Here is a 15,980-nt window from a genome sequence, read left to right on the forward strand (position 1 = left end):
ACAGTGACACCAAAGCAGTGCATGGAAACGCCGTTTATCTTCCCACCAGAGTGGTACCTATTTATCTACTTGCACTTTGGGGCATTCTTTCAAACTGCTAGGTTGGCAGGAGCTGGGACTGAGCAATGGGAGCTCACCCCATCGTGGGGATTCAAACCGCCAACCTTTTGATCGGCAAGCCCAAGGCTCAGTGGCTTGGACCACAAATCCGACACTGGTCCCTCTAACAGTATAACGCACCCTAATATGCCATGTATGGAGGAGGGATAAATTTGATTCAGTTAGCATTTAAATGGGAACTTGCCAAGTTCACAATTTCTGGAACAAAGCATGAAGCAGAACACACAGCTCAGTTGGTAGAACTTGAGACTCTTAATCTCAAGGCTGTGGGTTTGATCCCCCTGTTGGACGAAAGGTTCCTGCATTGCATGGGGTAGGATTAGATCTTCCTCACGATCCCTTCCAACTCCATGATTCAATGATCCAAGCTATGATTCCATGATTCAAGCAAAACATGGCCGTCCTTCAATATTCACACTTCTCTGAATTTTACAATGCAGTTCTCCAGCCAAGTAATATGTACAAAAGTGCATATACTAATGGAAAGTGTGCATAGAAATGAAAATAACATACAGAAATCCGTTCAATTTGGGAAATTGCTTTCCGAAAAAGTGCATTAAGAAGAGTGTGCAGAAGAGGAGGGGATGTTAGCTTCATAAGTGGGTGGAATGGGTGTGAGGAGGAAGATGTAGGAAGTTATGGGGATGATGGTGAAAACTGATGCAAAGAGGGGCTGTAGAACAGAAGAGAGAAGGGGCTGCAGAAATGGGATTGGGGAGGTGAAAAGAAATCTTAGTAGATGCATGGGGTGGGAAGGGGGAACTTTTGAGGGGTTGTGTGTTATGTGAGTGGCAGGGGGTTGAGTGGAGTGCGCGGGGATCCAGCCCCTAGTAAACAGATAAAAATGAATCTGATCTAGAAGAGAATCCCTGAAACAATTATATGATATTAAATGATAATAGTCATAGTAATAATAAATCATTGCTACCTCAAATTTCTTACTTAACTTAGTCATGACCCTTTTCAATCTGCTTTACCCTTCTTCTCAATGAAGCAGAAGCTTAATACAGTTTCTAATTATCTTTCCTTGGCAAAAAGAATCAAGGGTTTTATTCCATTCTTATTCTTTTTAAGCCTTTCTGCTTCCTTTGACAGTCACTCACCCTGTTCTTCTTGCTTTAGCCCTAGTTCATGGGGTCCTCTCCTGGATTGCATTCATTTTTATCTTCCTACTGAAATTTTAGTGTTTCTGTTGACAGTTCTGTCTGCAAGGGCTTTTCAGAGTTTTGTCCTTCGGCTCCTTCTGTACACTTACTAATGGTCAGAGAATGTCCAGCACATGACCCACTTTGAGCCAGTTTTATGGCCTTGCGAAAGGTTATTTCTTCCTTCTTCAGACATTGCATTATTATACTTCAGGGGGTCGGGGGAGGGGGGAGAGATGTTGGCACTTCAAATATCTTACTGGTGACATATTTTGGTACAGCTGAAGAAAACCTGCTAGCTCCAATCTCAGTGGCACAGGAGCCCGACTTCTCGCAGATGAAAATATATATCTAACCTGGGACATGATTCTCGTTGGAAATGTAACATCATTAAGGCTGAGATTTTGGACTTGTCCCAAGATTAAATTATGGAAAACAATCTTTAATCACATTAGGGGCATGCCTGATTTAGATGTATCAAGGTCATCCTACTAGGATATCTAAAAGAAGCAATTCAAAAACCAGATGGAGAATTTATATTGGATTTATTAGCAGCAGCTAAATTGAACGTAATCCCCATATTGTAAAAGGATGCACTTTCTATTTCTACGCAGTCCTGTTGTTGTTGAAGAGGTGGAATATAGCAATACTGATGATGTGAAACTGGCGTACTATGTAAGAGTATGCATAAACGCATTTATAGAGTAGATCTTTGGTGTGCAACAGAATGACAAACATGGCAATAAAGCTAAACCACATTATAATGCCTGCTATTTAAATTATATCAGTTTTATTTCAGATTTTAAACCAGAATCAGATGTAAACAATTAGTCTGATCCTGTTTACTCAGATGTAAGTCAATAGGGCTTCCCTGAAATGCCTCCTGTATAACACACACATATGAATCTCCTTTACACCTCAAATAAAGCAGTACTGGCTTTCTCTAAAAGCTGTTATTCTGTTTTAATTGGAGAACCAATTCTGGGTTGTGTATGAAAATACACCTGGACATATGCAAACAAGCACTACAGCATCATTAGTCCTAATTGGTAATTCATTAAAACTGTGGGTAAGATGCTATGCAAGTCCTCTAAGACTATCCAGAGTATATAACACTAATTATTGGAAATGTGAAAAGGACAGGGGTGTCTAGTGGTGAGGAAGTACTAGCAAGATATGATGTTGGGATATTTGGGGTGCTTAGGTACCAAAGGACAAAAAAAGCTATTGTTCTTTATGACTGCAGTAGCATGGATACCTTATAAAAAGTATTAGAAGAAGAAAAAATACCACCAGCACCTATGTGATTAAAAGAATGGTATATTGAAGTGTTGGAATTTGCTCTGAGTGCTCACTGGAAGGACAGATCCTGAAGCTGAGGCTCCAATACTTTGGCCACCTCATGAGAAGAGAAGACTCCCTGGAAAAGACCCTGATGTTGGGAAAAATGGAGGGCACAAGGAGAAGGGGACGACAGAGGACGAGATGGCTGGATAGTGTTCTCAAAGCTACCAGCATGAGTTTGACCAAACTGCGGGAGGCAGTGGAAGACAGGAGTGCCTGGCATGCTCTGGTGCATGAGGTCACGAAGAGTCGGACATGACTAAACAACAACAACATACTGAAGTGTTGGAATTTGCTACATTAAGCAAGACAACTTGGATCCTATGGGTCAGGCTATGCACTGAGTCCTTCCATGGGAAGGAAAAGGGTCTCACTGACCTCATTTTTTCCTACAGGATGGATCCAGTACCTAGGCTTCTACATCAAATGTAGAACACACATACCAGGTCACAAACCTGACATTCAGTTTGTGAGTTTAGCCACATTGTTCTGAAATCAAATGACCAGTGAGGATCAAAAGTCGGGCATGCCAGGTTCATGGCATCCGGGCAGCAGAATGGACAGAAAGGTGGTTCTCCATAAGAGTAATGTTTTTATTTATTTATTGAATTTGATAGTCACATTATCTTGCCCAAAGCAATGCACTACCAGCCACACAAAAACCCCAACAACCCACATACATAATAAAATTCAATAAAAACATATAACTGTAACATCCACGAAACAGTAGAACCGGTATTAAAAATACTACAAGCCCATGAATACATGGACAAATAAATAAGGGAGCAATACACACACACACATGATCTACCGGGGCTTCACTGAGTTGTGGGGATGCTGTTGCATCCTCAGCCCTGCTGAAATGGCAAAGCAGGCTTCTCTTTGCACTAGCCTTATTCTGGCACAGTAACCAGACCCACATTGGGCCCAATGAGAACAACTGGGTCAGCTAAGGATCAAATGCCCATTGAAAGGCTTCTTATAAGGCTTTCTGTTAGCAACCACAGCAGGATGATGGGGAGGTGGAAGAGAATACTTACAGGGTGACGGAGGATAGCGAGGGGCTGGGGGTCAATGCACAGGACCCATCAGCAGAGCCGGGGGTGGGTCTGTCTCCATGAACACGGCGGGCTTTGAGGTGTAGGGAGCCACAAGATGGGAGCTCTAGGAGGCTGAGGCAGGCCAGGGCCCACAGCCCAGCTTCCTAGCTGGCCAGGTGGGGCTCGCTAGCTCTGGGAGGAGGTGTCTGATTCCTCAGCTCAGAACAGGGGAGGGCCACCTGCCTCGTTAAGTCCAGGTGCTGCAATCAGCCTGCAAAGGGATTTGCAGAGGGAAGCAGAGCTGGCTTGCTGTGTCTGCTCAGCTGCTCATATTGATTGACCTTTGTTTGGATGTTCTGGACCTCTGTGGAACTGAGCTTTGGGTTTGATTCTGGACTGTGCCCTGACTGCTGGACTACTTGGATTGACCCTGGAATGAGTTTCCTGACCCTTTGGACTTTGCTTGTGTGGATTTGAACTTTGGATTTGACATACTGGCTTGCTGCCAGGTAGGCCAGGGGTTCAGGACCCACTACTGGGAAGGTGCCCCCAATATCAATGGGTTAATCAATGGATCAATCAATCAATCAATCAAAATACCACCAGCCATATTTCTGCCTGCCCGTTTAGGGTGGACAGAAGAGGAAACTGAGCATATTTCTGCAGGTGACCAGGGGGATACTAACCAGGACACCTTTAGCCCATCCAACCCCCACACCTTCAAGAGAGACACAAAGGGGGAATTGGATTGCCCTATAGGTCTTTTTCAACTGGCAGAATGCAAACACACTTGTTGCTCACCCAGATCTCTGGACCTACATTAAGTTAATAATAAAGTTACCATTCATGTGACCAGAAATTCATTCATTTTCTTAAAGTATAAATTCATTTTAATAGCTATTTCTATTTATATTCCCAAATGTGCTTAATACCTACATTAATAATTATCTAAATTGGCCAAGCTTTTCCATGTGAATTTTACAATTTGATTCTATTACGTGGCTGTAAGAAGAGGTTTAATTTTATTTTGTAAGTATCATTGGTACCTAAATTTAATAATCGATCGCACCTTGCCTCATCATGCCCTGCTGAATTACGTTTTCCCTACTTGTGGATTAATCATTAACCAAATCTTCTCTTGTGTGTTGTGATAATTTCCCTAACACCTTATAAATTTATTTTTGTTTCATTTGTCTCCACATTTTACAATTAATCAAGTCTTACCTCATGAATTTTGTCTCATGAAATTTCTGTATAATCTAATAAAACGCCCTTTTGAAATATACATGGTTTCTTCTTCTTCTTTACAATTTGCTGTTAGAGCTCTCCACGTTCTGCAATTACTTGAATCTTATTTTATGAACTTAAGCTGATAAATTACTCTTAATGGGCAATATCTAACATGGACATGATGGGATTTCCCTTTCCTCTCCTCTTTTCTGCAGCCCCCGCTTCTGCTCTTGGGGAGATTTTGGGGGTGTGAGGAGATGCAGCAGAGATGGAAGGGAGCAGGAGAGAATGAAGTCTTGCTTGCATTAGAAGGTTCATTGCACAACACTCTGACACTGTCAGATGTCACAAAGTGCCTTTCACATTTATCCTACGGTGTACACCACATTGCGTTTCATTTATATAAACCATTTTGTGGCTTTTGGAGTGTCTGGCATGCCTGATACATTAAGTTCCTAAGTCAAAGGCCAGGGTCCCAAGCAATGTGGGTGATGTTTTTCTTGTGCGTTGTGGCTTTTCGCTTTTGCCTTCAACCATCCTACCCCACCCCCGAATAAACCAGGGCATCCAGAGTGACTGGGTTTCCAATTATTTCAAGTCCACCCACAACCCACACACCACCTTGTTGTTCTTTTTCATTGTTCTGGAGTGCCTTTGATAGCTACCGCCTTGAGGCATCAAAATGGGATATAAATAGAAAATAATCAGGTGCAATTCAGTTCATCAAAAGTGCTGTATTCCACAGGCATTTCTAAGCACAAAGAGCATTTGAAAATATAGATTATCTGCTTTTATACACCTCACTGGCATTCATATTTGAATCCCTATTTAAAATGCATGACTGGTTGCTGACTTCTTTAAAAAAAGCACAACTATATTAGTTGTCATTTCTTTATCTTCTCTTCCATTTATTTCGCTTCTCTTTTCTATACCATGATATATTTTGCATTAAACTCACACAACGTGGCTCATTGAAAATCCTACCACACTTGGAAATATTCTCTCTTTCTTAGGGAAAAGGCTATAAGTCTAATTGCTTGTTTTTATTGAAGAAATATAGTCATGTTCCACAGAGCCAGGGGAAAAAAATCCCTTGCAGCACAGTCCAGCTTATGTTTGTTTACTCAAAAGCAAATCTCACTGTGTCCAACAGGGCTAATGGGACACTTAAGGGAACACAGACACTTAAGGAAACACAGGATTACAGCCATAGGGAACAGGAAATTAATGAAAATCCAGTTGTTTTCAAAGGGCCTCACTTGTTATTTTGACCTTTAGTGATATTGTGCTCTTAGCTGTGCATACAGTACTACACTGACACCTAGTGACATAAACCAAGCAGTACAACTAATCATTAGCAGAGCAAAAAAAGAGAATGGGATCGTTCTGAAAGCTGGCTGTTTTGTGTTGCATACACGCAATGGAATGTTTCTCCACAAATTGGTTTTTGAAACGCACCTTAAATGCAAAAGTGGTTTTGTTTGTTTGTTTTTTTGTAATCCAAAGAATTTTTATTGATTTTCATGTAAATACAAGAACAACATATAACTGCAGTAACTTGGAGAATGTCCAGTGGTATGTTCTTATTAAGTTTCATATGCTGTACACAGTACACAAGCAATATGTTTATTTATGCATTGTCAATTCAAGTATCCTCTTGTGTTTCAAGTATCATTCTTGTGTTATGGGCAGAATAAAAGGATATTCTGTCTCATTTATAAAGGAAAAGAATGGAAGCCAGGTCTTGCCAAAAGTGTCTATCTCTGAAGTGCCTTTAATTACTCTTCTATGGCGAGTAAGGCCTTCTGACAGAACCGCATTCCAAATATTATTTACGCAGGTTTCAATGAGGATTTCTATAGGTTGTTTCCATAATTCTTAATTGGGCTGCTGATAATAGAAAAAATACTAATTCTCTGCATTTGAGGTTATTGTTTAAGTTTGAGTCTAAGAATAACGAGGCAAGAGCTGAATTGGGTGGAAAATATTTTGAAAATAATCTGGAACACCTTTTCCCAAAAGGAGTATACCAACGTGTGTGAAAATATGAGCCTATCTCTCTGCAGCTGTTCCAGCATAGGGGAGAGATGGTACTGTTTATTTTGGCTAGACATGATGGATTCCAGTGCCAGCAAAACATAATTTTGAGAGAAGCCTCCTGCAAACAAGCAGAGATTGTTTGTAGGGACGGGTTGTGCCAAATTGATTGCCATTTATTATCTGCAATTATGATCCCTAAGTTTCTTTTCCATACTGTCCAGAGACCTCCTGTATCACCTGCATATTGTTCTAAAAGAATGCTATAGATTAAGGACGCAGCTCCTTTTTTGCCATATTTTGATTTGTTCCATAGAGACTCAAATGACGTAAGAGAGCGAAGGCGTTCCAAGTAGCTTGCAAATGTGCACAACTGAATAGACTGAAAGCAGGTTAACTGGTTTGCTATGGAACAAGTTTTGAGATGTCATAGTTGCTGTTGGACAATTACAAGCCAAAGAAACCTTCTTGGGTGATGGTTGTGTGGTTCTTTATATCCCAACTAAAGAGAACGAGGGAGCAGGCAGAGAAGGGGAATGAAGCATGCATTCCAATTCAAAGAGGATACAACTAAAAGCTTTTTTGAAATTAAGTAACGGGACAAAGAAAACTGCATGTAAAAATATATATATTGTGTTTTAACTTGTCTATCTTTTAATGCATTATATGTTTTAGAAATGCTATACAGTGGTACCTCGAGTTACAAATGCCTCAGGTTACAAATGCTTCAGGTTACAAACTCCGCTAACCTGGAAGAGTTACCTCAAGTTGAGAACTTTGCCCCAGGATGAGAACGGAAATCGTGTGCCGGCGGCGCAGTGGCAGCAAGAGGCCCCATTAGTGAAAGCACGCCTCTAGTTAAGAACAGTTTCAGGTTAAGAATGGACCTCCGGAACGAATTAAGTTCATAACTAGAGGTACCACTGTATTGTATTTATATGATTAATTACATCATAGCTTATGAAACTAGAGAATTCCCCTCCAATAGCAGAGGCATAGGAGCTAGCCATGTGACTTTGGTGCTCGGCAGAAAATCAAATGGCCCTCGGTTCAGCACCTGGTTCAGCTCCTCTGTATGACCTTTGCCTTTTCTGCCAATATGCAATGTATTTAATGTTTTATCCCTTACCCAAGAAATCAAACTAAAACATCAAAAATAAAAGACAGCTTAAAGTTTAAACTGAAGCAATAAAATGATGAAATGTCAAACTCCTTCCTCCCCAAATTCTCACCTGAATGATATTGATGTTATTTGGCACCAGAAATATAAAAGAGAAGGCAGCGCACAAATCTTTCGGAGGAGGGAGTTCCAAAACCTAAATGTCACTGCCGCAAGGTCCAGTCTCCAGTTGCCATCTGCCTAATGCCTGATGGCACACAGGAAAGCTTCTGTTGAAAATTATAGCATATGGTCAGGTTGATATGGAAAAAGGCGGATCTTTGGATAGCCTGACCATTGAAGGCTTTTGTAAGTCAATGCCTGCACTCTGAATCGAACCCGGAAAAAGACCTAGACGCCAGATTTTTAAGCGCTTGGAATGTTGTGGTCAGATCAGCAAGTCTCAGTTAATAATCTGGCCCTTTGATTCTGCATCAAATGCTTCAAAGACAGCCCTATGTCTAAGAGTTAGATAACTGTAATGGTTACCAAAGAATGGAAGGAGGTAGCAAAATTAGTAGCCCTTAGTTCTAACCCAGGCTCAGTTGGATTTCTCCTGAGCTTTCCTCCATCTTTGCACCATCCCAGCCATAGCTGTCAACTTTTCCCTTTTTTAAGGGAAATTCCCTTATTCCGAATAGGATTCCTCGCAAGAAAAGGGAAAAGTTGACAGCTATGATCCCAGCTGCTTTATCATGCCAAGCTCCCTAGGAAGCAGGTTGGGATCTAGTCAGTGGGAGTTGGTCTTTGATCCTCACTTCCTTAACCCATTGATCAATCAGGACTTCATCAGGAGTGACAACTGTGCCAGCTGGAAATTCTCCCAAAGGTCACCAAGACAGTGTCAATTTGCCTCTGGGAGAAGAGTAGCCTAACTGGTCCTCTTCTGTAGAGGTTTGAAGGTCCTATGTCTCTAAATCTTACCAAATAGTAAATTATCAATGAAAAAGAAATTGTGAATATGCCCCCCACTGGAATTTCAGCTGGCTGAGAACACTAAATCAAGTGTTACAGGCCATCATGTCACTAGAGCCCAACTAACTTTAGTATAGTCTCATTGCTTTCAAGGTAGCCATGGAGTCCTGAGCTATTCCTAACAAAGGAGCTCAATATGGATGTTGAAGTACTCCAGTACCACACTCCAAGGGATCTCTCTCTCCCCCCCCCCCAACCAGGTCCAAAATTATCTCTGCCAGCTCAGAAAATGTATCTGTTGGCCAGCATGATGGGCAGTAGGCCTGGGCAATATATTGCTATATCATCCGAAACCAGTTTGAAGTCCATATTGTGAGGCCAGTTTCTTAATTTTTGACCTGGCAATATATTGTGAATCATGTTGTACATGTGTGAGCTTGCTATGCAAAAATCACAATGCGGGAAAAACCATGGAGCCAGCCAATGCCTCTACATAGCTCCATCCCTATTTCATACATTGTGATATATCAGTATATAGTGATTTTTAGCTGGTGATATATTGTGATGTTGAAAGCCAGATATCACCCAGCCCTAATGGGCAGCATACCAATGGATGACAGCACATCCTGTCTTTGGTACCCATGTATCAGTTGCATGAGCTCAAAAGTTGGGCTTTTTCCAATAGAAGATGTGGAGAGGAAGATGGAATCCCTTTAAACCACAGCAACAATGATGATTCACTTTCCTACCATTATGCTGGCATTTGCAAGGATAATAATAATAATAATAATAATAATAATAATAATAATAATTAATAATTTTTTATTTATACCCCGCCCTCCCCAGCCAAGGCCGGGCTCAGAGCGGCTTACAAGCAATAATAAAAACAAGTTGAATGATTACAACTTAAAAACAAAATTAAAATACAACATTAAAATATTGAAACATTAAAATATTAAAATGTAGCCTCCTCGCAGGAGAAGGAAAAGAAAAAAGAAAGAGAGGGAGGGAATCAAATTGGCTCCAAGCCAAAGGCCAGGTGGCACAACTTTGTCTTACAGGCCCTGCGGAAAGAAATCAGATCTTGCAGGGCCCTGGTCTCATGAGGCAGAGTGTCCCACCAGGCTGGAGCCAGAGTTGAAAAGGCCCTGGCTCTGGTTGAAGCTAATCTAACTTCCTTAGGGCCCAGGACCACTAGGGTGTTGCTATTTATGGACCTTGAGGCTCTCCGTGGGGCATACCGGGAGAGGCGGTCCCGTAGGTACGAGGGTCCTAGGCCGCGAAGGGCTTTAAAGGTCAAAAGCAGCACCTTAAATCTGACCCTGTATTCCACCAGGAGCCAGTGCAGCTTGAAAAGCACTGGATGAATATGCTCCCATGGCAGAGACCCCGTGAGGGGCCTCGCTGCAGCATTCTGCACCCGCTGGAGTTTCTGGGACAGCTTCAAGGGCAGCCCTGCGTAGAGCGAATTACAGTAGTCAAGCCTGGAGATGACCATCGCATGGATCACTGCTTCACAAAAACTAGGCTTCTGTTTATTGGAGTTATTTAAGTATCTCAATATACAGTCCAGAGTTATATGGACTTTCCTACCCTGTCTGTTGCAATATATGAGATGTCAAATAATTTGACTCCTTGATCTAAGCCAAGATTTATGATTGCATGCTGAGAGATAATGGGAATTATTTTGCCAACGGATCTTTCAGCATTGGGGAAAATGTGTAACCACAGCTAACATTATGGAAACTCACTTTATTATTAGGTAGTTCCCTGTAGAATCATAACGTGATTTATTCTGCTCATTCCAGGCCTGTGTGGGAGAGATGATTTATTTCCAGAGTTTGTGACCTGGGGACAAGCTGCCCAGCATAAAACAAAATAGCACTTCCAAAATTTAGCTGCAGGTGTTGCTATTGGCTCTGAACCATGTTATTGTTCAAACTTTAAGAGCTCCATTCGATCAGGTGTTGAAAGCTCTTTATGCCTAGCATGACGCACCCATGAAATTGAAATATTAACAGCTTTCCTTCTAACACTGGATTTTACTATGCAAGGTTGTGTTAGCAGTGAACTAAGACGGGCTGAGTTCAATTAGTAACCAATTGCCTTTAGTTGAAGCAGCTGGGTTATACAAGCAGGGAAATAAAAAACAACCCTTAAAACAAAACAAAAAACCCACACCATATAGGCTATGGATACAGCTAGACTACTTGTTTATTGAGTATTCATCCTGATTTGTTTGCCGGGGGATAAGAGGACATTGGCTATTTGATGAGAATTCATTGCGATTTGTTTGCAGGGAGGTTAGATAATGCTGCATCAAAGTGTTATCCCACACTTTTAAGTGCATTTTCCTGTCGCTTGCTTTTTGAAAAACATCTGATCTTTGAGGGAAGTAGTTTCTTTGATCTTTGAGGGAAGTAGAAGCACACAATCGTTCTGATAATCTTAATGCATGAAAAGGTTAATACCATAGAGTAAGCTGTCCTGCCAGGCTTAGCTTACCTTGGGAGGGACCAAGTAATTAAGCTTTTGATCCCTCAATCTACCTGAGAACCTCAGCCTCTGAAGCGGCTAAACTGGACAGATTTTCAGTAAGCCAAACATGTAGTCTTTTTCTATGTTAAGGGAAGAGGAAAGTTTTGGAACTCACAAGGGCATATATTAAAGCCTAGATTTCCACGCTTTAGTTTGCTGCATGTGGTACATGGGGTGTTAGAGAATGGCTACGACTGGCCGGCTAAACCAGGTGAGGGTAGCTGATGGATCTCAAACCCTCAGTGAGTTAAGGACTTCCTCTGCATACAAAGACAGGCTCTGGCAGATTGAGCAGATGAGACCAATGGTGGATCCAACAATCAAGAAGGTGGTTTCTGCACATACAGGTAAATGGGGCTTGCCAACATGGGAAGGTGGCTTCTAAGAAAAGAAAAAAATGGATCCTAAACCTCTGCAGAATATCTTCAGGAAACAAAAAGGCTAGGGAGTGAACCCTACCCAAATCCAGAATAGGTGGTGCCTTGTACGCCTGTATCCAGCGATTCCTGCAGCTAAGCTAGTGTCATATGTATTGTTCTGCTTTGCTTTGGACCACATCAGTGAGGTTGAGAGAGGTCTTGACATCTGGGCAACCCAGGACTGCCCAGACACGTGCCTTGGGGAGTCACTTCAATGCTGCAAATGCAGTGATTTGATTTCACCCCCAGAGGCACACTCCATTGTCTCTTGAGACAGAAGGATGCCAACAACATTACTCAGTTTCCAGAAAAAGGGGTGCTGGAACTCAACATGAACACCTCCCGTATTCTCTTATAATGGCAATGGTGCCCACCTGAGAGGTGCCAGAACTGAGTTCTGCCTGAAAAAGAGCCCTGATTTTACTGCATATGTTGTGGATTTAAAATCTTTGCTGGGGTTCCCGCACCAAAGAGTACTCTCCCCCAACCAGGATCTTGTCATACAGGAATTCTCCTTTCATAGCTATTTTTCCCTTGAACCATCAGAAATGCCCTATACTCTTCTTCTACTCTACGCTCCAGGCAGCTAGTGGCAGAATTACTGCATGCAGGTGCCTAACCTAGGTGTGTCTGGGAGCCTGCTCTCATCCACAAATCACTTCCTGAGTCTTTATCTGCATACGTTGGCCTGATTCAATACAAATTAATTCCAGTTGCACAGAACCTCATTAAAAAAATAAACTTGAGTGTTTTCAAACAAAAACAAATGGCTAAAAAGTAAAATGCATTACAGCCCATTCCTCACACCTGGGTGACCAGATCTATTCCTTGAATCAGGGATCTGTGGATCTAGGGATACAAAAAGCTTGTTAAGGCAAATCATTTTCTGCCTGCTACCTGTATAGAGGGTTTTGTTTATTCTGGCTTGCAGCCCAGAAGTTGGACCTGACAGTCTTTTAGCCTTTTCCATCTCATATGATTCTACAAGGCTGTTCCCGATTTGTTCATCCATGCTTAATAATGGGTTCTGAGCTCCTCTGCCCAAGCCACTGCAAATGGGCCCTGTCTTAATTCAGTTATCTGAGAAGGACTTGTGGATCAATTTGCAAAGCTGCTACAGGAGTTTTCTGTCTGGAAAGATGTGCTGCTTTTTGCTAAAATTCTTGCACAATGGATCTTTCCTTCCTCTGTTCCCTCTGACTGCCAGGGGCTGGGCAGAGAAGGGGGAGTGGTGGTGACCACCTCCCCATCCTGAGAAAAACAGTATATATTTACAACAGTGGTTTTCTGGAGGTCACAGCTCAGAGGCAGATGAGGGGGAAAGCTGGGAAATAATGGGAGAGGAGGAGCAGAGACAGAGCAGCAGCTGGCTGACAAGTTGTCACTAGAAAGCATTCCAGACCCTCCATCTCCAAGAACCCAGCAGGCCTTAAAAGTAGGAGAGCAAAGAGCTTGAAAACAAAGGGCACTTAGTGGCACCACCCATAGAGGAGATGATAAGGATAAGGAATGAGGAAGTGGGAGAGAAGGGGGGATAGAGATTCACTCAGAACAATGTCATTATCTAAGAGGCTGGGTTCTATAGCCTCTCTCTGTAAAGTTTGAAATAAAAAAGGACTGTAAGAAACTTTTCCTTGTCTTTATACATCCCTGGGCAACCAGCCGGGAGCTGCTGACAGCATCCTGACACTGACCCCCTGTATGTTCACACACACACAGAGGAAAACTTGATCCAGAGGATTGAAAGGAAGCTACCAAATACTATGTCTTATGAGGTTGCATTGGGAGGGAGAAACTAACCAAAATCAGGTAGCAAGAATTTGCCTTTCAATACATTCTATGAATAATACTTTAAGAAGGGGGGAGGATTCTTAACCTGGCCACTTTTCTGTTGGAAAGAAAACGCAGCTGGAAGACTCCCGATTTGGAATGCATTTCTGATATGGGTTGGGGGCCCAGCTCTTATTTGTTGACAAATGTGCTTTTAACTTCCAAGAAGTTGTGGTGATGAAGGCCTACTCCACTGCTTCTCGTGTATCCTTGAAAAATCACCCTGTAGGTCACTGTGTTCTGCAGATGAGTTTCTCCTGAAAGTCCCCAGAATATGAGAAGCCCACTCCACAATAATTCAGAGCAGGGATTTCAGTATGACTGCCCCTTTTGTGTGGAACAGCATCCCTGTCGAGATAAGGCAGGTGTCCACTATCTGGCTTTGAATTTTTTGGTTCATCCACCTTTTCTATCCAAATGAAAAGGTCTCAGTCTTTGGTTTTCATTTTGTTTTTTGGTGTTTTTTTTTTTAAAAAAAACAACATCTTGGGGGAGGAAGTTGTACTGTTTATAAAACTATTTTTAGCTGGTTTTATTATACGTCAGTAAATCGTCTTGGGACAAATATAAAAGGAGATTCATAAATTAATGTGATGATGACGAATCTCCCCCCTGCAGCCTGCTGTGGCAGATACACTGTCCCTGAACATCTAAGTTTTCAGATGTTACCCTCTGCTGGTGAAAGGCATCCCTCAGCCGAAGAAGGATGAAGACTATTTTTCGTGTTCTACCCTGCACCCCAGTCCACTGAAAATCTACTCTGGAGGATTGGGGATTCTTCCTGGCAGAGTTTCAGGGATGGCAGAGGGCTGCAGTTGGAGCAGGAATTTCCCAACTATCCCACCCGGGGTGGATTGTCATGTGACAAAGGTATTTGAGAGCAGAAGCAGTAAAGGAGTCTAGAAATGTTGTGAAATGCTGAAAAGCTGCAGAATCACTTAGCATGCTGAATCACTGTGACTCATCTTGGGGATGACTCATTCTCTGTATAAGTATTGTATCCGCTTGCAGGCAGACTCAATGCCTCACTCAGTGTGTGTGAGTGTGTGTGTCTCAGTCTCAGTGTGTGGTGGAGCCTGTGCTCAGTCGAAACTGTGTATGCTCTGAAGCTAGCTTACTCTTCTGTTCACTATGCTGTTATTTGCAAACAAGTTTATTTTAACTCAGTAAAGCTTTTATTCTTTTACTGAAGAAGACTCTGCATTATTAATTTACGCTGCGCATCATGGACATCCAATGGAGGCCACCCTCTGTTCTTAGATGTCATGGTTATACCTACATATATAGCTATAGATGTATCTTCTGTGAATTAATCCTAATCCCTTTTAAGATCCATCTAAATTAATGCATGTTATCACATCAGGGATAGTGAATTGCAGAAGTTAATTAACTATACAATCTGTCTTGTCCTTAAACTACTACCTATCAACTTCCTTATGTACCCAAATTCTGGTATTATGACAGAGGGATTAAAATGTCTCAGCTATTCACTCTCTTCTCACTCCATAGTTTTATAGATCTCCATAATATCAGTCATCTTGTTTCCCAAACTAAAAAGCACTCGGACAGCTTAACTTTTCACACAAGGGAAGATGGTCTAGCCTTGTGATCATTTCAGTTGACCTTTTCTGTATCTTCCCCAGCTTCCCAACAGTTTTTGAGATAGGGAAGCCAAAAGTGTACTATTAAAAAGTCTAAATGCACCCATTTTATAAAATGCGTATATTTTTATTATGTTGCAAACAGCACAATCTTATTATGCATGTCTACTCAAAGGTTAGTCTCGCTGAGTTCAATGATGCACTACTATATATAATTATAGCCTTAACATTTTATTTTCGTACTATTTACTGATTGCCCAGTGTCTTGTATACAATCCAATTTCTACTACAGGTTGTAGTTAGCCTGAACCAAAACACATTGGTCTCTATGTATGCCTCTGATCATGCACATTGGTTACTAAAACAAAAAGAAAATACGGACACAGCCATCTGCAATAGGATATATCCATTACAGAAAATTAAAGGGAAAGAAAGCACTCACTTCCAATGTCTGGCCGCAGCTTTTTATCATATTCTCTCAGCAACTTGTTTAACAACAGTGTCACGTCAGTGTCATGCGTTTTTGGAGACATTACCCATTTTTGGTTTGTCGTGAAATCTTCAAAGTCATCCTCTTCAACCTTTCTTGAGCTGCAATTCAA

The 15,980-nt window shown here is 41.8% G+C and overlaps 1 protein-coding gene across 2 annotated transcripts in view; it reads right to left on the reverse strand.

Moving 5' to 3' along the window:
- The window catches only part of GABRG3 (gamma-aminobutyric acid type A receptor subunit gamma3), a 286,521-nt gene that overhangs the window by 260,892 nt on the left and 9,649 nt on the right, over positions 1–15,980 (reverse strand). For both annotated transcript variants that reach the window (XM_083437966.1, XM_083437965.1), the window contains exon 2: positions 15,821–15,969. In XM_083437966.1, coding sequence (XP_083294092.1) covers positions 15,821–15,969 — 149 coding nt within the window. The remainder of the gene's footprint in view (positions 1–15,820; positions 15,970–15,980) is intronic.

Source organism: Podarcis tiliguerta (assembly GCF_965153285.1).
Source record: "Podarcis tiliguerta genome assembly, chromosome: 4".
Lineage (NCBI taxonomy): Eukaryota > Metazoa > Chordata > Lepidosauria > Squamata > Lacertidae > Podarcis > Podarcis tiliguerta.